The following is a 27,074-nucleotide window of genomic DNA, read 5'->3' on the forward strand; positions in this document are numbered from 1 at the left end:
CTAATGTGAATTGTGCTTTTATTTAGGGCCCAAGCACTAGAGGGTGTGCAGGACTCTTTTGTTTTCCTATGGATTTTTTTTTCCAAAACTTTTGGGTTTTTTGGGGGGTCCTAACTTGCTCAAAAACTTATGAAAATTGGCAGACAGGTTGCAGTCTGCTGCCATTAGGATGCCTGAGAGTCGCGTGGCCCGGGTTTTGCTGCAGAGCTCATACTGTACACACGCCAAACTCTGTACACATTTAGAGCTCATTGAGCCGAACAACTTTCGCACTGCATGTCCTGGGCTCAACTCAACAGGAGGCCGGTTATTTTGGGTCGTTCGCAAAAAACGTACCCGATGGATTTTAATATACTCCTCCTAAGGAATTTATCACAAATATTAACACTCACACACTACACACAAACATGCATAAACACATTTACTCATCACACAGACTGACACATCAACACCTCACTCACACACACTAACGCACTCAACAAATATTTTTGGCCCAAACAGACATTAGCCCTGTATAGTGTGTGACGTGTGCAAGTTGTGCGGTGCAACCGGGTGGCAATGGCTTTTTCGAGGTCTTAACACACTCAAATGACACAGTTTGTGCTGTGCCCCCGGGGCAGCAATGGCGCAGGGTGCTTGAACCCGTCATCGTTGCTTGCAACTATATTTATTATTATTAGGGCCCAGGCACTATGACATCAACCTTATTACATCATAGTGTGTAAAGATCCCTTGTGTTCTTCTAAAGTTTTTTTTTTTTTAAGTTAACTCAGGACCTCATGAAGAGCAGTACACAGATTGGAATCTGCTGCTGTTAGGAGCCCTGAGTGGCCGAGCTCCGGGTGTGGCACTGGGCTGTCACACAGGATTTTTCTGCAGAACTCATACAAACTTGAACGTATTCATGTAAAACCCTATACACGTTTAGATCTTATTGACCTGAACAACTTTCACTGTTTGAAAAACACATCCAATGCATTTTTAAACACTTTGCCTAGGGGGTTTATACAATCGTTACCAAACCAGGCCAATGTGATCATTGAGGATGCAAAATTGCGAAGGGATTTTTGATATCTCAAAAGGTTTAGCCGTGGCGAAGCCTTAAGCTTATGCCAAAAAGTAGCTAATAATTTCCTTGTGTGACTTTTAATTGAATGACATCTTGGTTTGAGTTTTTTGTAGGTTTTAACATATTTAATAATTGGGGGAATTTTGTCACAATTTTATTGGTTTGTCATCTTTAAATGCATCTGCCTGGCAGCAATGGCACAGGTGCTGAGGCCCGATCATTGTTGCTTGCAACTGTATTTATTATTAGGGCTCAAGCACTTTAACATTAGCCATATTACATCATAGTTTGTGAAGGACCCTCTTGTTTTTCTACTGATTTCTTTTTGACGATGCAAGCTGAAAATTGACTAATAACTTTGAGACATAATTAAGAGACATAATGTTCAATTATATCACATTGAGTGACATCATAGTGAAAAAACTTTTTTCCCAGCATCCAGGGCTTTTGGAAGGTCTTGACATAAAATTCCTAAAAACATAAAATTCTAAAATTGTCATAATGGTATTTTATGTCCCCTTTAAATGGTATGTGCCCACTGTTTTTTTAGTGGCGCAATGTGCATGGGCCCGCTCATCGTTGCTTGCAACTATATTAATTATTATTGCTTGTTACGGACCCCCTCATACAGAATATGCATATTGTACCCGCTTTTAAGCAACTTCACTTTCCTTCACTTGATCCCTAAATGTTAATCCTAAAGATCTCTTAATCTTTATCAAAACAGGTCATATTGAGTTTTTAAGCAAATGTTAAAGATGTCACAAATAATCGATTAAAAAGTTGGAACTTTTTTTTTTCTTTCTAAAAGGTACACACAGACTATTGAAGAGCCTTTTAGGATTTCTCCCTGATCAATGATCTAAAAAAAGCAGAGGATAAATGCCTAAAATTCTATCCATTCTTCAGTCGCTGTGTCTGAGTCTGGAGCTATATCTGGGAGGTTCAAGTACACTATGAATAGGATACTGCTTTTTCACACACAGACACAATCATGTCTATAAATACACTGCCTAGCCCAAAAACAGTCACACACACAAGATTTTAATCACCCCTCGTACAGATCCCGACGCTGGTATGCTAACATTCCCTGCAAATGGAGTGTGCTGCCATTACGGTGCATCACAGTCTCATCCAGGGTTTCAGTAGCTAGGATCTCAGGCTGACATACCTGTCATTTTAGCAGCCCTTAAATGTTTCTGCATGACCACAGTCTGTGTTAAACTTATAATTGTCTGTGACCCTCTCATACCATGAGCTTGATGAAGGCTAAGATACCTGGTTTCTTCATAGATGACACTGCCTACTGTGACATTTAGTAAGGATGCTGCTGACTGTTCAATTCCTGGCTCAGGTCTGTTACATGTTCTCCCCTGCTTGGTGTGTTTCCTCTGAGTACTCCGTTTTTTTCCCGCAGTCCAAAGACATGGCATTTAGGCTAATTGGCGTTTTCAAATTGCACATAGGGTGTGAATGAGCATGTAAGAGTGTGTATGTGGGTGTGCCCTATGATCAGGGCAAGATACTGAGCCTTTGCAAATTGAAGTATACAGGCAGTATACATATTTATATCACCAAGGCAATATTTAAGCTGTATACCATCACATGGTGTACCTGAAATATAGTACAAAAAATTTTTTTTAATCAATTGTTTTACCTGAATCAATAAAGTAATCAACGAAACCCCCATTTGTAAGCAACCCATCATTAATCTAAAAAATCAAAAAAGTTGTGATGTTTGGATGACTGGGTCTCCACGTCCACTCACAAAATAGCACGTCTATTGGGGTGTTCTCAGTATGCGGTGGACAGCACATACCAAATTAGTCCAAGGATAAAAATTGGCCAAAATTTACAGAAACATGGGTGCTCAAAACTCTTTGATGTTTATGATGAATGAAGGCTATCCTGTCTAGTGATGTGATTACACAGGACTACTCTAGCACAAATTGATGAAAAAGTTAATGCTGGCTATGACAGAAAATACAGTGCATCATTGTTATGTATACGGCTTTGTAGCTGCAGACCGGTCATAGTGCCCATGCGGAACCCTGTTCATTATTGAAAGCAACAATAAGGGGCATGTGAGCTTTAGAACTGGACCATGGAGTAGTAAAAGAAGGTGTCCTGGTCTGGGGAATCCTGTTTTTTTCTTTTACAATATGTGGATGCCTGGGTGTGTGTGCGAAGCTCTACTTCACAACTTAGAGGATCTGCTGTTAATGTCTGGGTGCTAGATACCCCAGCAATTCAGAGCCATTTTCCTGGCAGGCCTGACCTGTACACTATTAGGCAGGTGGCTTTAATGTTATGGTTGATTAGTGTATATTGATTCATGTACAATATTATGCTTATTTACAAATATAGGTTACAACATGTTAGTAAGAACACTATAATTAGAAAGATAGTTATAATACAGCTTCCTTTTTTTTTTCCTAATTCAAATCCACATTTACATGATCTGGGAGGGGAAGGGAATTGAGAGCATGGAGGACTGACTCACTTACTCATCTTCTATACTGTTTTATCCTGTATTCAGGGTCGCGGGGACCTGGAGCTTATCCCAGGAGGCTTAGGGCACGAGGCGGGATACACCCTGGACAGGGTGCCAATCCATCACAGGGCACACACACCCATTCACACACTACGGGCAATTTGGGAACGCCAATCAGCCTAACCTACATGTCTTTGTGGGAGAAAACCAAAGTACCTGGAGGAAACCCACCAAGCATAGGGAAGACCATGCAAACTCCATGCACACAGAGTCGGGAATCGAGCCTGGCTGGGAATCGAACCCGGACCCTGGAGGTGCAAGGCAACAGTGCTAACCACTTCACGACCGTGCCACCCATGGAGGAGTCAGTTCAGTTTTAAAAAACTTTGGATTGACCGGAGGGCTAGTGTGCCCAGTGGGATACTTTCACAGCATTTCAGCCTAGTATCCTTACAAAGTTTTAATTTGAGACTGGGCCCTGTTGAAAAATCCAATTTGAACTGGAGGGTCTTAATTCACTGGGCATTCCTTTTTATTTAGTAAGTGAAAAAATTAAGTGGCTATTGACCTAATGGCTATACCATGGATAAGTGACTTTTCTTTCCTTTAAATAATAACTACAGTAAGGAAAATATTTTTTGTCAGCTTGGTGAAATAATAATAATAAGGAAGTTATACCGGGCAATAATAAAATGTTCTACCGGTTAGGCAGCTTTTAGATCAGGACCAAGCTACATTTTTAAGAAGGGTGGATTGAAGTGTGTTCATGAAAAGAGATCCAAAGTAAAAGATGAACAGTCAGGATAGAACGTTGGGTTAAAAATAGAGCAAAATGGCAGTGAGGCAGATATGCTATCTGTTTGGGGCTGAGTGTCCCCAGATGTATATGTACTGTATATGAGAGACCTTTGCTAGCTGAGTTACACAGCAACGCTGGAATATGAACCGGAAGTGTCACTTCCTACTCTCAAAGCGTTGTTGAAAGAAGATTTATTTGTGGCTTAAACATGAATACAAGTAATCAATCTGTGGACTAAATATTCTGAAAATAAATTCAATAAATATAAATATTTTATTTCTCAGGACGCAATTTGACGTCATGTCCACATTTAATACAACGAATAGATATAAATAATGAGGGAAACCATAACTGTTAGATAACTGGGTTAAAGAAATGTCCGTGTATATACATACAAAAAAAAAAAAACAATAGTGATGCTCGAAGAATAGTATACGTGAGGACGTGATAACGCTCACGCGCACCGACTCTACTTAAAACGACATTGAAGGCAAGGAGGAAACGCGCGTGCAGTTGGTGTAGCGGGACGCGTGCCAGAAGTTTCCTCTCTCCTGATTGGCTGATCGCACCGCTCGCGGACAGCACCTGCTCTATTCTAACAGGCGTATTTAAGTAGAGATCCATTCTCTAACGCATACACAGCACGTAGACAAGTTCAGCAACAGCACGTCTTTTCAAACAAGGTAACCTATAATGAGTATTTAGTTCTATGTATGTATACAGTATATATTGCTTGGTTTTGTATGCATACTCCATAATAATAGTAAATTCTCTCTGGAAAATTGCCAGCATGCCCTGTAGAGTGATGCATAATCAGTAATTATAGGATTGATTAATAATGTGCAAGACTGTTAACTAACCTGATACTTCACTCGCAGTTATTTTCACTTTAAAGAAAAAAATATATATATATATATATATATATATATATATATATATATATATATATATATATATATATATATATATAACTACACATATGCATAATAAAAAAAAAATACACAGATAGAAGATGCATTGAAAAACGACCTGTTTAACTAGGTCTATGCATGACCTATATTTTATATGATTTAGGTTACTAGGCAATAACATGGTTGTGTCTGTCACAGCGATTAATAATTAACCTTTTATATATTTGCTTTGTTTCTGTCTGTGTGCTTTGTATTCATTGAGTCTCATGTTCTAATTTGAGTTTTATACGGTGATCTAGAAATCAGGTATGTTGCGCGAGGGATTGTCGTAGCGCGTTTTGTTTGTGTTTGTTATCATTACTCGATTCTTCGTGTAAATGATCCAAGTTTGTCACATTGGCTCCTTATAGTGTTGTTTTGTTTAAAAGTGACTTTTACTTATACTTGGGTACAGCAACAGGTTCGATGTACATTTTTCTTTAAAATTTAATTAACAGATTAATCTACACGCTGTGGTTTATACCTATTAATTTGGCTACCTACCGAGTCTTGTCTGAGAATCGATTCTTCGGAGTCGTTTAAAGAGTTGAATGCGCGTGAACGTCCGCGCCCGCGCCCGAGCGTTTCAGCGCAGATTTTCCTTCTGCATAATCATTTTGGATGGATGACATAGTTCATAGTATTAACATTAAGCTGTTTGCATTTGCTATGAAATCCTATATCTTCGATTTATTAATTGTTATTAAATATTTATTTATTAATTCAACTTCAGTGACAGCTTTATCCTGTTGACTGGATCACAGTGGATCCTATATAAGATGTCATTCACTCTCCTCAAATGCACTCTCATTTGCATTTAACATGGAGGTCTCTCCACTGACAATGCATGTGTGACGGTGGCAGTGGTTTGTGGTTGAACAATGTACAGAGATGAGAAATGTTACAGAGCTGGAGGTAACACGATCTGCAGACACTGCTAATATGGGACTGGGTGGGAGCAAAGATGACCCCTGACCCCATGAAGTAATTTTTGACCTGAGTGGAGGGGGGGGGGGGGGATTGTGAGTTTGAGTGTTTATTACATTTAAGCAATTGATGAGACAGAAGGATGGAAGAGTATGGTCAGGCTTTGTGGGCATGTAAAGTTGTGTGTCATCTGTATGACAATCAAAATGTACACTGAATTTTCAGAAGTTGTGATCAAGAGGGAGAAGGTAGATGAGGAGAAACAAAAGAGGGCCAAGACCAGAGGCTTGAGAACACCACAGCTGATGGCTAAAAATTATTATTATTTTTTTATATATTAATATATTAATTTATTATTATAAATTGAAAAAACTGATTATGGTCTGAAAGTTATGAAGTGAACCAGACGAGAGGGATAATGATGAGCCCTACTGTATAGCAGCTAAGCAGACTGATAGTGTGAGAGAAGAATTACTAGTCCAGCATCAGCAGTCACCAGTGGCCGTTAGTGACCTTCATCAAAGCAATTTCTCCCTTTTCTTTTTTTTTTTTTTTTACAATTGAGACTGAAATGATTCAAAAAGTTTGTCTCTAAGGTGATTATGAACTTGTTTTAAAACTCATCTTTTTCCAGGATTTTTTAAATCAAAGAAAGATTATTGAGATTATTATGGTTAGTTATTATGTTTTTTAAAGGATAGGAGTTATTGCAGCTGGTTTAATCCGGGTAACAATACCGGAAATGAGAGCGGAGCAAATAATGCGAGTTATGAGCGAGGAGAATAAGGGGGTACAGGCTTTTACAAGCCTTTAAAATGTATGCAATGTATATAGTGGCTAGTCTACCTGTTTAATGCATATTTCACACTTTTTTTTTGTGTGGGTTGACTGTGGGTACAAAACTTTTAGATTTCCCAAAGCAATCTGAAAGCAATCTGGGGTTATAACAAAACCAGCCAGTTAGATTTTTTTTTTACTCTCATTTTTAAATAATGAAATTGGTAACAACAGATATCATGATTTTTGGAAAAAAACATGGGAAAAAATCTATAAAATTTAGCTTGAAGTATTGATTATGAAATTTTTACATCAAGCCAGTGCTTTAGTTAGGTGTGCTTTAAAACAATAAAAAAAATTCAGCAATTAAATACAAATATATATTCATATCTTGAAATCCATGAAAAGCTAATTACATAAATGCATCTAAATTAAAACTCAAACAAGCATAAGGATCTGTGCTCAAAGGGGATGATATTTGACCTAAGTTGAAGGAATGTGACCCTTCAAGAAAATGTTTCCTCCTGTAACAGTTGTACAGTATGCTCCTTGAATAAACTCCTCCACTGTGTGATTAAAAGCTGTGGTATAGAATTGACTCACATAAGGCTGAATTTAGCTGTACAGTGTTTGCTTAAACTGAAAAAGAAGAATAAGAAGTTATTTTAACACTGTTGGTGTTGGTTGAGTATTGTATGTATTTGTTCTTTTTTTTACTTACTTTCAGTTTAATTTAACACTGTGAGAGATGATTTCATGTACAGTAAAGGCTATTCCTGGGTAGACCACACGTTCAGCTTGTGTTTATCAAAAATACACTGATCTCTGAACATAACACCAAGAGAATGGATCAACAATACAGTAGTGTTTTCCAAATGCCTAACTGTTAATATAAATGTGGAACAACCTAATTAGGCTGCAGGGCAAATTACAAACAGGGCTTTATGGAAAAACTATATATTTTCATGTCAACCACTTGATTTCTCTGATTGTACCAGCCAATACAAACATAGCCACCGCAGACTCCAACTGTCAGTACACACTCTCAATTCACCAAAATACTGATTGCACGCACCCCGACTCAATCACAATTATACACATGTACAGTAAGCACGCTCGCAGCGCTAAGACTCCAGTTCAGCTCTATTCATGCAGCTGATATAGCAAGCGTTTGTTTCCTGTTTGATTATTCTGGTTATGACTACATTTTCTTTTCTTATTTCCTTATTGTACTCTTGTCTTGCCTGTGAATATCTGGCTTGTACATTACCTGGTGCTTTGCACTGTTCTGGGTTTTGATATTAATATTGTCTTTCGGATTTGTTTGTGCATGCCTGTCTTTACGAGACTCGTATTTTTAATAAAAGTATTCATGCATTTGTCAGCGTCTCTGCTACCCACATGCTGTTTTGATAACTTTATGCTCACAGTATTAATTTCTGTCCAGAATTACATCAATTTTTGGCAGAGATTTTTTTTTAAATTGATGAACTTCTCCACAAAAAGTCTTTTTCAGCACATCTTAAATACTTTCAGCCAGGTTAAGGTCAGGACTCACTGTTTATGTGTTAAAATGGTTCCTTAGCTTTTTTTTTTTTTTTTTTTTTTTTTACAATTTCAGTTCTGCAGTATGGCTATAGTCACTTTTCTTCTCTTTAATCTTACCAGGCCACTTGAGCTTTTTCCCCTTTGCCTTATTGCTTAGAAGTTATTCTATTTAGCAATTTTTTTTCATGATAAGCTTCACTAAAATGTGGTTTTCTTATGGTCACACAGCTGTTTAAATCATGTAAGATCTGGTTGCATTGTGTGCATGGAAAAGCTCTTACTTTTACTACTAAACCTAGCTGTGATTTCTGTTGTTGTCATTTACAGTAAGTGATCTCCAAATCACAGTCATTCACTGTTTCCCTCTGACCACAATTCTTTAACAAAGTTGAAGGTTCAGCACTGTCCTTTCAGGTTGTTTTCTTTACTTGACTTAGGTCAACACATTGACCCTTCTAAAACTGAAACCAGGATATATGTACGTCTTCCATAATGGTTGCTTATAAAAAATTAAAAGCTACTTATCGCTCATGTTAGGGTTAAAGAAAGTGGCAGCTGAAACATACTTCCATATCTCATGTTCATTCACAGGATATACTATTTAATAAGATCTCTTCCTTAAACACGAAACCTGTAATCTTGTGCTCTAGATGCTTTCTTCCCGTGTGCTGCTTCGTGGTTTGCGGGCTGAGACCGGGTTCTGGAGGAACCTGACCACCTCGACCAGAGCCCTGGCTTCACATGGTCACAGTGAGTCATTCATACACATTCGCATTCGTGTCATGTGTCAACACATTGGATAAATTTTTTTGTATGATTTATTTTCACTTCACATTTTACTCTTATTGCAAGATCACTTCCACCTCCTAAAACGCCAGTCCACAGGATACATGCCCACTTCCTACAGAGCTCGTGCAGCTAAGTCAGATTGTCATCTGATTTTTGTTGTTACAGCCATCTTGTCAGTTGTACTCACACCTATAGAGTTGTCCACTAGTTAAAGCACTCAGGACTGGTTATTATAGGAATTAAACCACTCGGGACCAGTTATTATAGGAAAACAATCGACTATAAGTGGTGATACGCATGATAAGCATTTCACTACATTTCGTACTGTGTATGACTGTGTATGTGACAAATAAAATTTGAATTTGAATTTGATACAAGTTAGGATTATTTACTGTACTGTAATCCATCAGATCAAAATCAGATGTCCACTAACACTATGGGGGACAGCCGTTGTTTGCCTGATAGGTGTAAGTTTACATAAATGAATAAAAAAGGCCTTTGTCTTTTAAATTGTAATACTCTTCCTGTATATTTTACAATGAAAGAGCATTTTTTATTTACTGTCAGGTAATACAATCAATTAATTTATTAATCAATCAATAAAGAAATTTGAGATCAGATTTTTTTTTCTGTTTAACATGCATTTTTCCATCCATTGTACAGCATTAACAATTTACTAAAGAGGCATTAAATATAAGTTTAATTCACAGACCTTAATGAAAAAAAAAAACATAAACAAAGAAAGTGCATATGCAAAAATTATATATAATATAGGTTCTCCAAAATGGGAAAATTAGGGGAAATTAACATTTTTAAGTGTCTTTAACTGTCTTCCTAAATATTTCATGCTTAGTTCCATTCTATTTATGATAAGGTTTCCATAAAAATATCTATTTATGTAGTAATGGAAAGATGTACAGACATGGACAGAGAAGGTGCATGGCTTTAAGAGCTTTAAAGGTCGTGTCCTAAAGCAGGTGGATAATCCTTTATGACCAGGAGCTGGTCATTTCTGGATTACAGCAATAGAGAACAAAGAGAAGCAAAACCAAAACCAACAGTTGCACAATCCATTGCACAACTTTTTAAAATTAATTAAAAAGACATTACAAATTAAAATGAAATAAAAAAAAAACCCAATAATAATAATTCCAAAAGATCCAACTTTCTTTTGTGTTGTTGCATTATGTAAAAAACAAATCTCTTGTGAATATATTGTGATAGATACTTTCTTAATAATAATAAAAAAAATATTGATGTAATGGCTGGTTAAAAGCAATGCATCTCAATTGAGGGCACATTTTTCGAAGGAAGCATTTGAAGGGTGAAATATGTCTTGTTGCGTCTAAAGCTGTCACATTTTGAAAGCTCCATCAAATGAGGTGCAGCTTTGTTTTCTCTGAAAAGAGGGAAGAGAAATATTATTAAATATTTCATAGATTTACTTACTTACTCATCGTTTATACCGCTCTATCCTGTATACAGGGTCGTAGGGGCCTGAACCCTATCTCACATTTTATACACAGTGGTTATTCAAAGTGCTTTACCAAAAAGAGAAGAAAATAATCATAATTTAAGAGGTGGGAGGAAATCCTTCTTTTCCAAGCACGAGGAGAGGAAGCAAACCCCATGCACACAGACCCGAGGCCGGAATTGAACCCAGACCCTGGAGGTGATTTTATATATTAATAAAAATAAACCATTTTAAAAATAATAAAAGGGGAACAATAGAAACTAAGGAAATTATGTGGAAATCCGCTCCAGGAGAAGCAGGTTTCACTGTTACATAATGAATAATACATTATATTGTGTACAGTGACTTCTCATTTACTGGGGATCACAGGGATCAACTATCCATTATCTCGTCCTTTATCGTCGTCATACTTTTTTTATATCCACAACTCCTCTGAAACTATTCGTGGGAATTTGACCAAACATTCACAGCACCTTTATTAGGAAACATAGATGTGCACTAGCTACTTCATTTTCGAATAAACATGATTTTTCTGAAATAAAAAAAGACAATAAAACAGTTACATGTTCAGTGGACTGGTGATACATGTCTTTGTTGCTGGGATTATAGGAGCAATATTACACTTTGAGCTTGTAATCAACCCTGGCAATGTATTCTTTCCTCTAGTATACTTCCTCTAAGTTTTGAAATCATGGTCACTGATTGTGTAACTCATGCCTTAATATATTGGGATAACATTATACCTAGTACATGGCCTTCAGTTAGTTATTTGACAGAAACAGGCAAAACCCCTTTTATATATAAATCACATAAATCACATAAGTCACAGATTGGACTAAAAAAAATTTAAAATAATATTAGTCATCCCATTCTTTTTGCTCACCTGGTCTAATTAGATTGATTTCACTGTATTTTGAAATACAGTAATTGACTTGTCATAAAAATTTCATGGCCAAAAAATATTAATAGAGAACAATACCAATAAACTCCTTCCATTAATTCAGGGCCACACACTATTAAAAAAATAACTAGCTTGCAATTTAAATCCCTGGTTTACAGAAGTGTACCGTCCAGAGGTTGCCCAGCAGGGGGCAGTGCCTGATAATAAATTTTTGGCATCCATGTTAAATGATAAACCTCCTGGTAAGGTACTACCCAAGTTTTAAATTTTTTTAATTTTTTACCTTAGGTGTAGATGTGATCGATTGCACTGTTCCTCAGTACAATAACCGCCTGGATACACCACTGCCCGATATTCCATTTGTCAGAAAACTCACTCCTGAGCAGAAGAAGCTGAAGGAGAAGGAGATGGAGCCATGGACCAAACTTTCCAAGGAGGAGAAACTAGCATGTAAATATGACCTGTTGTAGTTTGTGTGTGATTAATCATTATTATTGTTTGTTTTACTTACTGTAATTAACCGGTGTGACATGCTTTGTTGCAGAGATCCATGCTTGTGTTATAAATTTGTTTTGCAGCTGGTGAAAAACAATCTATAAAGATATAGCTTTAATGCATTAGACTTGTATCCAAGTATATTTTTCTATTCGGTCAGTTTTAAGTGATGCACCCTACTTTATGTACTTATGTACTTTATGTTAAAGTTCAAATCCTCAGAATAATTGTCACATAAAGGTTAGATACTGAAATGAATGCAACTACAGATCAGCACTGGTTTAATGATTTAAAATCATCAGGAAAAAATCCAAAACATGAAGTCAAAAACATATAGAGGTCAGGTCAAGGGAGGGCAAAATATCACAGGCCAAACTAGAAATCAGGATCAGGAACAGAGTCAGAATTAGAGTGCGAAGGTCACAGTAATGTCAGACAATGACTGAAACCGATCACTTTTTAAATAGTTGTGTTGTGTAATAAAAGTAATGTGTTGAAAGTTATAATTAGGGGACCTTCAATGGAGAACAGAGTGTTGTTGGGAATTGTCGTCTGTAGCCTGTAGTCAAGTTTGTAGTTGAGTTTCTTAATGACAGATAAGGAAAGTGAGACAATAATCAGATTACTAACTCATTCATTCACTCGCTCATGTGGGGCCTAGGAGAACTATGTAGGACACAAGGTGGGGTACACCCTGGACGGGGTGCCAATCCATCGCAGGGCACACACACACACACACTACAGGCAATTTGGGAACGCTGCTTAGCCTAATCTGCATGTTTTTGGACTGTGGAAGGAAACCAGAGTACCCGGAGGAAACCCACCAAACATGGAGAGAACATGCAAACTCAGATCCGAGGACCCGACCCCAGCCACTAAACCTCTGTGCCGCAGATTAATATTTTAAAATAATAAAATTTCAGTCTCTAATCATGTGCTCTGTATATAAACGTATGTATATGTATGTAAATATTTTACCATTTTTTAAAATACATGACATTATGATGGAACCGTTAAGTGAAATGTGTATCATTTATGATGTGCTTAGTAAATTCAGAAATTGTTTATTGGCAATCAAAGGCAAACGCTTAAATAATTATGCACTTCACATACATTATATGCAGTATATGTAATACAGGTTATACTAACACAGTCAATGATTAGTATTTTATATCTAGACTTACTATATATCGAGGCAGTTTCTGAGTTTACTCTTCCACCGTGCATTTTCCCTTATTCATTTAGGATTCAAGAGCAGCCAGGTAATAATTCTTTATCAAAAATACTGTAGGTTACACCTTGGACGCGGTGCCGATCCATCATTCATTGTAATTACATTGAAGCACACCATTGTTTATAAACAGCTAGGGAGTGTAATATGTTTTGTGCTGATGTAAACACATTCAACTGCACCAGGAAGTGGATTACTTATTTATTTATTTGTTTGCTTATTTATTCAAATGTGAAACTCTTTGTGCTGCAGGTCTAGCGGTAACCAAAAGATGGCAATGTTGCCCAATCACAATTGCTAATACTATAGCAGTCATTATAATGCATGTTCACAGCAATATAAAACTGAAATGTCTTTTTATTGTGCGTGGTTGTCGTTTGAAACAGGTTTGAGTGCTGAATACAGTATGTGTACGTGTAATGCACAGTGTTCATGTTTTTTTTCACAGTGTATAGGCTGACGTTCGAACAGAGCTATGCCGAGATGAGGAAGAGCTCTGATGAGTGGAAGACAGTGTTGGGAGGGGTCCTCTTTTTCCTCGGCTTCTCTGGCCTTTTGGTGTTGTGGCAGCGTTGGTATGGTGGGTATCATGAAATAGTAATAATATTATTATTAATAATAATAATAATAATAATAATTTGCTTTTATTAATTCTTTTATATCAACATCATCAGATTCCACTTGAACTTGTTATGATATAGACTGAGGTTTAAATAACATTGTATAAATGATACAGAAGACTACCTCTTCATCAAGCATCGAAGCTGACACTATCTATTTTAAAAAATAATCATTTTCGCCTACAGTATAAAACTCCCCAGCAAGGTTTTTCGGCTTGATGGTCTTCTTAGAATTAACATGAGAATGTGTTTTTTAATATAGACTCAAACGTTATGAAACTGATATAATGGCTGTAAATGTAAATAGTTTTATAATTGTTTAAATATTTGCCCTAATAGGTGAGAATAAGTACAATCTTTCGTAAAAATGTGAAATATATGAAATAACTAACAGTGATTAAAAAAAAATTTTTTTTTCAATAACCTTGTTTTTGATTGTCTTAAATGGTTAGATAACCATATAAAGGATAAAAGTGTAGAGGCAGACTAGCTAAAGTAATACCATAAATGCTTACAGTGGCCATCAGAACTGGACCATAGAGCATTTATTTTACATCATGTGGACAGCCTAGTGTGTGTGCGCGATGTATGCCAGCATACAAGGCAAGCCAGTTAAAGCAGCTGACATGTAATACCTACCTTAACACTGTTATGGACCAAGTATAAGCCTTTTGTGACACCAGTATTTCCTAATGGCAGTGACTACTTTATGCAGGATGATGTGTCCTAATGTATTCAAAAATAATAATTAATAGAAAAAGAGTCCCGAAATGGTTTAAGGAACATGACAAGGTAATGTTTAAGGTGTTGACTTGGACTTTAAAACAAGCCTGATCCATGGAGGCCCCACCTTGCCTGTACTGTACGTTGCTGTACCGGACATAAAGGATCTGCCTTTAGATGTCCTCTGGAGATGTCCCGACAGAGTTGTTTTGGCGGCACATGGGGGACCTACAGTACACACTACTATTGTGGTTAATGGTTTTAATGTTATGGCTGAATCACCTTTAATCCCATACCCACCTTGAATGTTGCCAGGCACATACAGTACATTTCTGATGAAAGAAAAACTCTGGTCCACTGTCTTAATAGCTTACCTATTTGCAATGCCTACAATTGCTACCGAACCTCTATAAGTATATAATGCTTATATCCCTAATGTTTATGAATTTATACCTTTATGTCTCCTAAAAGTGACTATTAATCTTATTCATAATGGAATATAATGTCTAGTCTTTCAAACTATTGTATATTTTAGCATAATTTGGGTTAAACGATCTTAGAACTGCAGCACACTGTACACTCAGATTTTATGTTCCTGGAATTCTTTCTATATGTAGGTAATTTGTTAAATAGAAGAATATTTTCCTTTTATCCTTCACGTCTGTGGCCTTGCAGACATAACAAAAAATTGATATCACCATCCCTGTCTTTTTGTTCTCTGTTACTGAGCTGATATTCCAGAGAAGTTGCAGTTTATTCGTTACTATTATTTGGTTACTGTTGTTTGGCGCTAGATTTCAAAAACCCTTTTGTTTCACTTCCTACAGCCTTAGAAACAATTTGCCTTCCCTGACGATGTAAGACTTTTCTTGAAAGCATCATATTTCTCCTGAAACTTAAATGTATACTTTTACTTTAAAAAAAAAATCATCCATTAACATTACTGAGTGATATTGCAGTTACTTCCTGAATTCTTCTTCCTACATCTAATCGTTTTTTTTTCAGCAAATCAAGGAACTGTAAAAAGGTGGGAGAGGGTGAAATCATGTAAGCGTTTTTTTTTTTTTTTTTTACCTGCAGTAGACACTCTCTGTCTGTCAGCCAGTCCTTTATACTCACACTCAGTAATTGGACAGTGCTGGGTTTGCTGGCCGTTGCTTCCAGAAACAGAAAGGGACACACACACAAAAAAAAATAAAAAAGGCTAAAGATTTAGGTGTTTGAACTCAGACTTCATTTAGGAAAATCTCCAGACCTCCAGACTAGCACCTCTACTTTTTCCAAGGCTATCTGTGTGTGTGATTGATGGTGAGCAGTTGATAATGAGCACATTGGAGCAAAAGGCTTTTTGTGTATGTGCTGGGAGTTTGAAAGAAATCAGGCGTGCGTGTGATTTAGAAGCGCTGTCGGATGCGGTTGAGACTTGCATCTCCCACCTCCTGTCTCGAAGGCCTTGGCTCTTTGAGGAAGGAAGTCTGGAGAGAAAAGAACACTGCGGTGGAGTGTAGAGAGTAGGGTTGTAACTGAACAGAAGTTGTTATACTGGTGTACATCAGGCATGGGTTGGAGCAAACAGTGGTAGCGGGATTTGCATGCAGGGTCAGACAAAACTTATTGTATAAACAAATGCAATGCTTATTGTGTTCAAGCTTTCATTAGTTGTAAGTACTAACACAGGAGTGTTGGTTTAAATGAGGCTACAGGATTGATTAGATTTTGATTAGTGCTGCACAATTAATTGAATTAAATGTAAAAGGCTGCAATTTATTACAGGTAATATACACATAGTCTGGAATTTATGTAGAGGTTGTCAATAATATTAGTATTTAGTTTTGAAAATAATTTTAAGCCGATAAATATTGACACTTGCTAACTAATGTTCCCAAATTGCCCCGTAATGTGTGTGAATGAGTGTATAAGTATGTGTACGTGGGCGAGCCCAGCAATGGATTGGCACCCCATTCAGGGTGTACCCACCTTGTGCCCTAAGTCTCCTGGGATAGCCTCCCAGCCCCCGCAAATCTACAGTATATACAAAATAAAGTGAGTCAGACAGTTTTATCAGGAAATTAGCCACTTAGTTTTACAGAGCATCCTGCAAAACCAGCCCTTCTTAGGACTTTGTCACACCTGCCTCTTTCATGCATGCAAAACCTCCAGTAGAAGCTGTTTATTTATTTATATATTTATTTTATATATATAAAATCTAAGATGTACTGACATAATAATGAGGTCATAAAATAAGCATGTATAACAACGTTTGTACTGGAAAAACACACAGGGTGCCTAAAAAAATATTCTAATTCCTACTAAAAATAGAAAGAAAAACAACCTTTCTGCTTCATGCCAGGTCTAATTCAGGGTTAAATCTGTACAGATATGGATATTTTGGGTAGGATACAGACACAGATAATGGCTTTGCTCTACATCTACATTAGACATAGAGTAGAGAGAAAGAGCAAGAGGAGGAAACTAGCAAAGCAGAGAAACATTTTTTGTTTTGAGTTTTAAGTCAAAGCGAAGGAAAAAAAAAAGTGTTAAAGTCAGTTTAGAATTTAAGAATGGGTATTTCCCACGATGTCTGCTTCATGTTGGAACTTGAAAAGCAAGGGAATGCACCTCTTCAGGCATTAAGCACTCGTCTGCCGTTGACTTAAGACACGCACCAGACCTGAAGGCTTGAGAACAGATAAAAGAAGTGATGAAAAAATGTGTGCAGAATGGGACAGAATTATACCTGGCTGAATGATAAAGTATAGCATGTGACTGAGTTTCACATAGCATTTGGTTGTGCGGCACTGTTTATTCCATTCCTGTTTTCTAGTCAGAAGATAAGATGGATTAGATATTCCATCGGGTGCAGCGTCTGTTAGGACAATTAATAGCTCCTTATCTTTGTTTTGCTGACAACGCTGATGGCTGTTGTGGTGTGCATATGTGTGCGGTGGGGTATTTAGGGGATTTCACACAATTAACTGTTTCTTTCATTCCTCTTTTTATTTCCTTTTTAGATTATGTTACAACATTGTTACTACTGACACCCTGGGATCGATTCTATTCAAGGCAATGAGGGTATTTACCCAAAAGCAGTTTCTGAAAATATTCCAAATAGTTAGCAAGTTAGTGTGGGAAAAAAAATAATAATCCCCCTCCCCCCCCCCCAAAAAAAAAGAAAGAAAATAAGACCATTTTCACTATTACCTTTTTATTTACTGTTTAATTTACAAAAGAAAGATAAAAAGAAATATATGTTTATACACAGTATATATATATATATATATATATATATATATATATATATATATATATATGATTGGATTTGTAAACTAATGTAAATGTGCACTATTCAGACACTTGCAGGCAGCACAGCATCCTGTGTGATAGAAGCAAATAATTAGAAAAGTTTGTTAAGAATTTTGACACAATCTAAAGTCATTAAAAAAATAATAATAATAAGAGTTGGGATATTAATCAAATTGTAAAACTAACAGAATTGCGAAAATAAATTGAATTGGGACCTAGGTATCATGAGAGATCCTGGGTGATTCCCACCTCTAATAGCTACTCGGCTACATGAGTGCTAATGTTGTAGAATTTACTAGTGTAGAAAGGGGACTTTGCAGTGAGCATGATAATGATGAATTGATGTCACTCTGTGGAGAAGGAACTGGTAGGTGAGTAGCTTAACCCAAGCTGAAGAATTGAAATTGTAAGTTGAGGGGGTGTTTTCGGTGGCTTTTGCCAGTTTAATCAGGGAATTTAGAAGGTGCATTTCCCCTCAAATGCTGTATAAATTTCCAGCTAAGTGTAAGTGAGTGTGTGTGTGAAAGTCTGATTGTGTCATGCAATAGACTGTATCATCCGAGGTGTATTTCTCCCTTAAGTCCCATGTTCCTGAAATAATCTCCAAAACCAAAGGGACTACAATAATGTGCTTACTAAATGATTTAAAATAGATACCAGGAATATTAATAAAGAAACAACAACACATTTTTACAAAACCGTTAATACTGTAGAGAATGATTAATTCATTTGTTCCTTCAGGAACCCTGTGAGGAAACCTACAAAGTACAGTGTTTTCATATCAGAGTAGGGTCAAAGTTGGACTCTTTATGGAAGCTAAGAATCCTTAATTATATAACAAATGCTTTGGTGCACAGATATCTATGATGGTGCTTTGTTTTGCTTCGTCATTCAGAAGACATCACCTGGTTCCTGAATGCAGCTGACTTCTCAATAGGTTTTTGTCCATACATTCATGTTATCTTTGTTCATTTTAGGAGGCATTTAAAAAGGTTCTATAATTTTATCTTTAATAATTTCTCCCCTCACCGTGACACACCCACATCAAACAAAGAAACTGCAACCACAGAATCCAAAAAAAAACAAAAAAAAACACCACACACACACAAAATCTGATCCATACAAAGTGGACTTGTCATCAATCCAGACAAGCTTTCTAAAATTGGTTTACAGATACAGACACTGTTGTTGTCTCTTACTTTGTCTACCCCACTTTTCCATTAACTTCGAGCCTACAACAAACTGCGGAAAGTGAAGTCTATTTGAGTCTCACAGCTTTGAATATCTCTGAACTGGAACCCAGATTAATAGTAACGACGTATCTCCAGCTTTCTACAAGACACTGTTTTCACATACTGTACATTCTCCGTTTAAATGCAATCTGTTCATGCTATAACAGTCAGATTCCAAAATGAGTAATATTCTAACTAGCTCTCACAAAGCAGTTTAGACTGAGTGCTTGATAAGTTATCCTTTGTGACCGTTTTGTCTGTGCAATGTCAAAGTGATTAGCATATTAAGTGAACTCACCTTAATTAACATCTTTGTACCATGCAGCACACAATAGCATGCCTAATGAATGTCACTGGTTTTAAATTGGAAATTTAGTTTATAATTTACCATTGGGTTTTCCTTAATTAAAATGAGAGTAACAATGAGAATAAGGTGCTGATTATTAAGCAGGCTGTATATAATCAGAATTCGGGGGCATTTTAAAGCACATTTTTAACGTCGATGCAACTGACAGCTTTCATAGAAAAATATTTTGTACTTACTTATACTAGTAAAAGAGACATTAGCAAGTCAGTTTTTTTGGGGCTCTGAATTATTGACCAGAAGGTCGGTGGTTCAAGCCCTTGCTTCATAAAGTTTGCCCCTGTTGGGCTCTTGAACAACCTCCAGGGGTGCAGTCTCGAGGTTGATCCTAAGCTCTGACCCGCACCTTCCTGACAAGCTGGTATGTGTGAAGAAAAGAACTTCACTATGTATTAATTGTATGCGACGAACAAAGACTTATCTTTATCTGAATAACTTTATAAAGTAATCAAATCAACTAAATAACTAAATTAGCCAATGGGGGAGAAATATACCTTCTATCACTAACTAAACAGTTTTAATATCCTTAATGTACCCACCCAACTCCCCGCGATCCAGTCTGTCAAAATGTAGTCATCTGTTTTTAAAAAAGAAGAAAGAAAATGCTCATTTGGTGGAGTTATTTTGATCCATGTAGATTGAGAACTATTATGATTTATGTGTTTTTTGCTTCCTGCTTCTTTACTTTTCCTTCATACTGCTAGTAAGGAGTAAAATAAGATACAGCATGCTAGTATAGGACATAATTAACATGCAGGGTCATGTGACGTGATACAGCTTGTTACTTCCTTGAAGTTGATCATTTACTGAAAAATAAAGCACATCTTAAGGGCGTTTTACTCCTTTTATATCAAAAGTCATTATCTCACCATAATTCTTTTTTTTTAATTATTATTATTTTTCTAGGGATTTTTTCCTAATTTTCTCCCCAATTTAATCGTAGCCAATTCCCACCCATCATTGGGGTACTCCCACACTAAGGCTACTAGTATAAGTCAAGGGAGGGCTAAAGACTGTCACGTGACACCAGCCAAAAGCATCTTTTTAAGCTCCAAAAAAGAAAAGGGAGCAGTGAAACACACTTGAAGGACAGTGCTATCTGTTCCTTTCGCTTACATGAGCTCGCAGATGTACATTGTGATTGTGGCTATAGAGCCGCAATTGAAGTGAACACACTAGAGTGCCTGACTTTCCCCCCCTCTGGGTGAGCTCAGCCAATCAGCTCTCTACAGGGCCCCGGCTGTGGGAGGCTATAGCATCACCCAGGATTCGAACTTGCTAGCTCTGGATGATCTTGTTGCCACTGCGCCACTCAGCATAATCTTTACGTTTCTATGAGAGATGGCATGGTCGCCTTGCACCTCCTGGGTTGAAGGTTCGATTCCCACCTTTAGGACTAATTGCCGTATGCTTAGGGGGTTTGGCACCCTCTTTACGATGTATCCCTCCTTGTGCCTGGTGGTCCCTGAGATAGGCTACAGGCCTCCTACGACCATGTACGGGAAGATGTCTGTGAAAATTCTTAGTCATCCAGGTGAGATTACCTAGAAGTTGAGTCATGTCAACTGGACGACTTCTTAGTACAGTAGAAACATTTCACTACTTAGACTGAAGAAGCTACTTGGATGAGTAGTGAAACATTTCTACTGACATGTACGGGAAAGCACTTTTGAAAAAGAATGAGTGAGTGAGTAGGTGTTTTAAGGCTTAGATCACTTAAAGCATTTGATATACGAAAATCTCCCGTTAATCAGCTTTCACATAAAAAATGCTAATGTATTAAAACACTTTAAGATTAAACTTGAATAAAAATTTTAATTCTGACTAATTAGATTTGCGAATTCATCAGTGCTGTGTTTCTGTTAGTGTTTTAATTTCACATGATTTGTTACTTTGATCAACATACCATAGAAATGTCTTATCTTATAATGCTCTTAAATTTAGATTCAGAATTTAAATTAGATAAATTTTCTAACAGCAGCTCTTACAATAGCTCTGGCTGAAAGGTTTATATTTTTGCTCTAGTTTTAATATTTTAACAGTTAGTAAATTCCAACATGTATGACAGATGTTCACTCACTCACCTTCTATACCGCTTTATCCTGGGTCACCTGGACAGGGTGCCAATCCATTGCAGGGCACACACACAAAACACACTACGGCCAATTAGCCTAGCCTGCATATTTTTGGACTGTGGGAGGAAACCGAAGTACCCGGAGGAAACCCACCAAGCATGGGGAGAACATGCAAACTTGATGCACACACAGACGGGAATTGAGCCTGGCCGGGTATCGAACACAGACCCTGGAGGTGCAAGGCGACAGTGCTAACCACTACACCACTGTTCACAAAAATGGTTTAAAGGTTTGTTAGCAAGGTAGTGATGTCTGGAGCAATGTGTTGTGTTTGTAAGGAGTCCCCAGTGTCAGTGCTTTGGAAGTGTAAAAGGTACAGTAAACATGAAATTTAAAAATGGAAGAGTATTCTCTTTTGATGTATCATTAGCTTTGAGGGAAAGAAAGAGAGAGAGAGAGAGATGAGGATGGTGAGGAAATGAATGTTTATGGCTGTTATAAAGTTATAACAAGACCTACATAGCCTGTGGATGGTCTGCAATATTAAATGTATCTACTTTATAAATGGATGAAATGTCTGTGCAGTCCTTGTAGAAATGTAACTGCTGGCAGGTAACTGTGATATATCAGGGAAATAACCGCACCACCACTTAGGGGGGGAGTAGCAGTAACAGGCCATACACCATTCTGTCTTTCGCCTTTTTCCTATAACAGTACGGACTGTTTTATTTTGTAATCATTGTACCTGCCTGTGATCAGCTCACACCTTCATTCTGTTTGTTCTGCAGTTTACGGAGATGTGCCACACACACTTTCCTCTGAATGGGTGGAGAAGCAAACCCAACGGATGCTCGACATGAGGGTTAACCCCGTGCATGGCTTCTCCTCAAGCTGGGACTACGAGAAAAAGCAGTGGAAGTAGAATCCCACTGTGGAAAAGCACATCCAGAGCCGACTTTAACCCTGGATTTAAATCTTAACAGATTTAAAATGTATACACTCCTTAAATAAAATAAATGACTTGGCTTGAATATAAGCTTGTGTGTCGATTTTCTGCTCGGAAGACAAACCGTTTGTCGGGTTTATTTAAAACATCAGTCAAGAGTTGTCCACTTTAGCATTAGGTCAGCATGGTAAATGTACATTATTGAATAATTTAGTGTTCACATTCATAGTGTTTTGTTGTTCGAAAGGCATTGTTGTTCATGATCGTACAAATAATTGGACCATTATCTGGGGAGTGTGACTGTGTGTTATTAGGGTGGGTCACATACACGTGAGAAGCCTGTATGCGATTTTAAGTAATCATTAACGTGACTTTGAAGTCACTAGCAAGATTTGAATATCTATTAAAGTATAGTTGGAATATCTATATAAATAAAATAAAGGTCTTATCTGTGCATTAGTCAGAAACTCACTTTTTCAATATATTTTTAAGTTTCATACACTGGAGGACCAGAAACCAGTTTCAGGAAATTTTCTGTCTGTATGTATGTATGCCTGTCCAGCAAGATTTCTTTTTACAGCATCACGCAAAACTGCCTAAATAGAATTTAATGAAACTTTGCCAGTCCTTTATTATTTACCTGATATTAAACCTGCACTATAAATAAAATCTAAATAAATGTTGAGAAAAAGGAAAGTTATGAGCAGGTATGTGCCAGAGTATAAACCGCAAATTTGGACAGCATATTAAGCATGCGTCAAACTGTGGGTGCGTCTTTAAACAACAACCAGACAGAATTTAATAAAAGTTTTGCAGTACTTAGATATCTGCCTAAGGTTTAACCTGCACCATAAATGTGCATAAATGTGAGTAAATTAATGTTCTGAACAGTTATGTGCCAGATTTATTAATTATGTGCAAGATTTAAAATAAGCTACTAATAAACTACTTGCTCAATGTAAACAAAGATCTGCACCAATAGATATTAGAAAATCTAAATCTGAATATAATTACTCGAATTACTTAACATTTTTACCACTGAAATGAAATTTTAAACTGCTGAAATCATTTTAAGGCAAAACTAAATCTTTGTCCAATCAACTTTTTTATTTTCTCATTTGTGATTCTCTCACTGATTACAGAACAGGGAGTGTATTCGGCTGACGACAAAGAAGTATAACTTGGCACAATAAGGCAGAAGATACTCAACCTTATAAAATTTTATTTCTGTTAGTTAGGCAGAGAGTTCTGCCATTTCCCCTCAATGACCGTAACAGTAGGTAGCATCGTCTACGATGGAAACTGATGCGTCGGGCTGTATATCTTATAGCTACTGAAACCCCAGATCAGTCTGAAAGTGTCTACAGCGATGGTGCATACAATTTCGTGAATGCAACCCTGGATTGTACTTAACTGTATGTACTATATCGTTAAAATGGCAGTAAAAGCCTACAGGACTTGACAAGTAATTAAAAAAAAAACAGGCTAAAACATGAAGAATGTACAGTATGGGTATGTATGTATTTTTGGATAAAATTCTGTTTATTGAATGTTGCATAATTACAACCTTAATAAATTTCAGCTCAAGTGATTGCTTTCTTTTTAACTGTTAATAGTGAAATCAATGCTTTTGTCTTATATTTAGAAGCTACTTTGGCTTATTTATTGCTCTTATATGCTACAGTATGAAGAACACTGGGAGCAGTATGTCAGACTGCACAATATGTTTAGCCTGCTCTATTTGCAAGTTAAACTACTTGAGCCTATGAGATTCAAATTTAGGAAGCAAGGCACAGTAAAACGTGACTATAAACACTAGGGTTATAAATAGAAAAGGAAATACAACACACACACAGGCCTTATGCCATGTCCATTGATGGGCCAATCGATGAGGATTCTAAACCACTGTCCTAACGTGCAAATAGCGCCCTACTGGAACAGCAGCGGGTGCAAAATGTAAGTGTTTCAAATTATTTTAGTGCCCTTTGGAGGAGCACGGGGCTGTTTGGGATATGGCCGCAGTCAGTAACCACTGCGAAACATTGAATGGGTGACGTAGAGGAAGTGCCGGCCCTCAGGAGCAACAGCCTGCGCGTTCACAGCGTCTCCAATTACACACACACAGACTGAATGAGGCAAGCTGTCGGGATCTTCACCGCCTGACGTTACGTATCGCTTCAATAGAAGAGGGGGGAAAGTGTAGCGCGTGCGCTCACTTCATACCGATCTCTCTTCCGTCTTTTTTTCCTGCGGTGACGCGGAGCGCGCGTGAGATTCTACCGCGGAGGAATATATATATATAAATAAAAAACATTTTTCGCGGCACGAATTTGAGCTGGAAACCCAAAGAACACACCACTGCGCATTTTTTTCGACCAGCAGCGCCTGAATGAGCCGCAACTTTGCTCGGTGAAAAAAAGGGGCGTGTACGCGCGCTGCGCACAAGAAGCTCTCGCGGTGGTCCCGCCGCAAAAGCGCAAAAAGCGCGTTCTCTCTCTCTCTCGCTCGCTCATCAGCTGCAAGCTTTTGCGCCCACACAACTCCGGGATCTCTCGTGTCATCGTAGCTCTCAGCCTAATGCTCCGTGCAGTCGTCTTCAGTCCCCGTCGGGATCGCGCGCAGATCGACGATGTGACCGGCGTGAAAGTGGGAATGGATCTGGTGTTGGTTCTGAGGTTCTGCTCTGCGACAGACAGTTTTCAGGTTGGTTCCGAGTGACCCCCTGCGCGAAATTACGCATTCCCCTCTCTTTCTCTCTCTCCTGTGCGTCTGATCTTAAAATAATAATCAATAATAATATATTTAAAAAAAACAAGCAAACATGGCAAACCACAGTCCCTATGACAATCGGGATATCGTTGAGAAGTATCTCTATCACAAACTTTTGAAACGAGGCTATGTGTGGGAGTTCCGCGCCGGAGCGGCGGAGGACGACGAGGAAGACGACGACGGATTGCGGGAGCCGCCGCCGCCGCCGCCGGCGGAAGTTGTGGATCGCAGGCCGCGCGCCGTCCTGCCGCTGCACCGCGTTCTGCGCGAGGCCGGCGACGAGATCGAGCGGACGTACCAGCGCGACTTCGCGGCCATGTCGGACCAGCTGCACTTCACCCCGAGCACGGCGCAGCGCCGCTTCACCGCCGTCATCGAGGAGCTGTTCCGGGACGGCGTGAACTGGGGCCGCATCGTCGTCTTCTTCGAGTTCGGGAGCACCCTATGCGTACAGAGCGTGAACCAGGAGATGGCGTCCCAGGTGGACAACATAGCAAGTTGGATGACGGATTACCTGAACGGGCCGCTGCAGAACTGGATTCGGGACAATGGAGGCTGGGTAAGAAAAGTGCACGTATATCTTAGAGCGCGCAAATTCTTTATTTATTTTTTATGCGCAATGCTTACATTTTAATAGTCAGGGGTCTTTTTGATGTCGTAGTCTCTTAGGAAGCTTCATCTTAATGCGCATGCGCACTAACAACCTCCCTGTGAAGGAAAAAACTGGAAATCTGCTTTCGGTTCCACGTGCTCCGTGTACACATGTTCATGTGGGGAGTGCTCTTTCGAATCGATCACTATGACTGCAATACATATTTTGATTCTTTATAATTAAGGTAATATAGTCTTTGCAGTTTGCTTTCTGGAACTCATTCATTCATCCATCGATTCATGCATACATTCATTTATTCATCCATCCATCTATTCATTCATTCATTCATCCAAATATTCATTCATTCATTCACCCAAATATTCATTTATTCATTCATTTATTCATCACAGGGTACCATGCTCTCTCTCTCTCTCTCTCTCTCTCTCTCTCAAACACACACATCCACAGGTTAGAATAGCCAGTTCACCCACCTACATGCATGTTTTTGGGAAGTGTGGAAAACTAACAAACCCAGCGGAAACCCAAGCAAGCATGAGAAGAACTTATGAAACTCCGGTCAGGCACAAACTAGTGACCCTGGAGCACCAAGGTGGTGACACCACCCATGCATCATCTATAAAGGCATATTATTATTTTATGCACATATTTTACCACACATTTGAGAGAGCTTGTTGTATGTTTTTGCCTGAAATGATGCCATGTTCTCTAATTGCCTACACACATCAGAGCACATTGGACTCAGCTCCACACTAAGCTACTGCAGTGCATAGTAGAATCCCTAAAATGAGTGTGTCACATATTTTTCAATATACATTTAGAGTTTGCAGATTTGAGGGCAAAACTAAAAAACAACAACAAATCAACATAGCAAAAGTCAATTGGTTAGGATTTTAGACTCATTATAACATCAGTCAAATATGCAAAATGAATGGGAGTATTTCTTCTTTTTCTTTAGTTAGTAGTGATATGCAGAGA

At 37.9% G+C, this 27,074-nt stretch overlaps 2 protein-coding genes across 2 annotated transcripts in view; both read left to right on the forward strand.

Moving 5' to 3' along the window:
- Window positions 1–4,903: 4,903 nt before the first annotated feature.
- Window positions 4,904–22,807, forward strand: LOC128514173 (cytochrome c oxidase subunit 4 isoform 1, mitochondrial). The gene is made up of 5 exons (XM_053487905.1): window positions 4,904–5,045; window positions 9,215–9,314; window positions 12,017–12,178; window positions 13,903–14,034; window positions 22,560–22,807. The coding sequence occupies exons 2-5, from the start codon at window positions 9,215–9,217 to the stop codon at window positions 22,691–22,693; spliced, it is 528 nt and encodes a 175-aa protein (XP_053343880.1). The 5' UTR covers window positions 4,904–5,045; the 3' UTR covers window positions 22,694–22,807.
- A 2,151-nt stretch (window positions 22,808–24,958) lies between these two features.
- bcl2a (BCL2 apoptosis regulator a) overlaps window positions 24,959–27,074 on the forward strand; it is a 63,308-nt gene continuing 61,192 nt past the window's right edge. The window contains exon 1 of the mRNA XM_053487592.1: window positions 24,959–26,045. Within this exon, the coding sequence (XP_053343567.1) occupies window positions 25,539–26,045 (507 nt within the window). The 5' untranslated portion in view covers window positions 24,959–25,538. The remainder of the gene's footprint in view (window positions 26,046–27,074) is intronic.

Source organism: Clarias gariepinus, chromosome 26 (assembly GCF_024256425.1).
Source record: "Clarias gariepinus isolate MV-2021 ecotype Netherlands chromosome 26, CGAR_prim_01v2, whole genome shotgun sequence".
NCBI lineage: Eukaryota > Metazoa > Chordata > Actinopteri > Siluriformes > Clariidae > Clarias > Clarias gariepinus.

Coding starts and splice junctions, on each gene's coding strand:
- LOC128514173 (XM_053487905.1), top strand. CDS start 9,215: ATGCTTTCTTCCCGTGTGCTGCTTCGTGGTTTGCGGGCTGAGACCGGG. Junction 12,179..13,902: donor CAAGGAGGAGAAACTAGCAT/GTAAATATGACC, acceptor TTTTTTTCACAG/TGTATAGGCTGACGTTCGAA. Junction 14,035..22,559: donor GTTGTGGCAGCGTTGGTATG/GTGGGTATCATG, acceptor TTTGTTCTGCAG/TTTACGGAGATGTGCCACAC.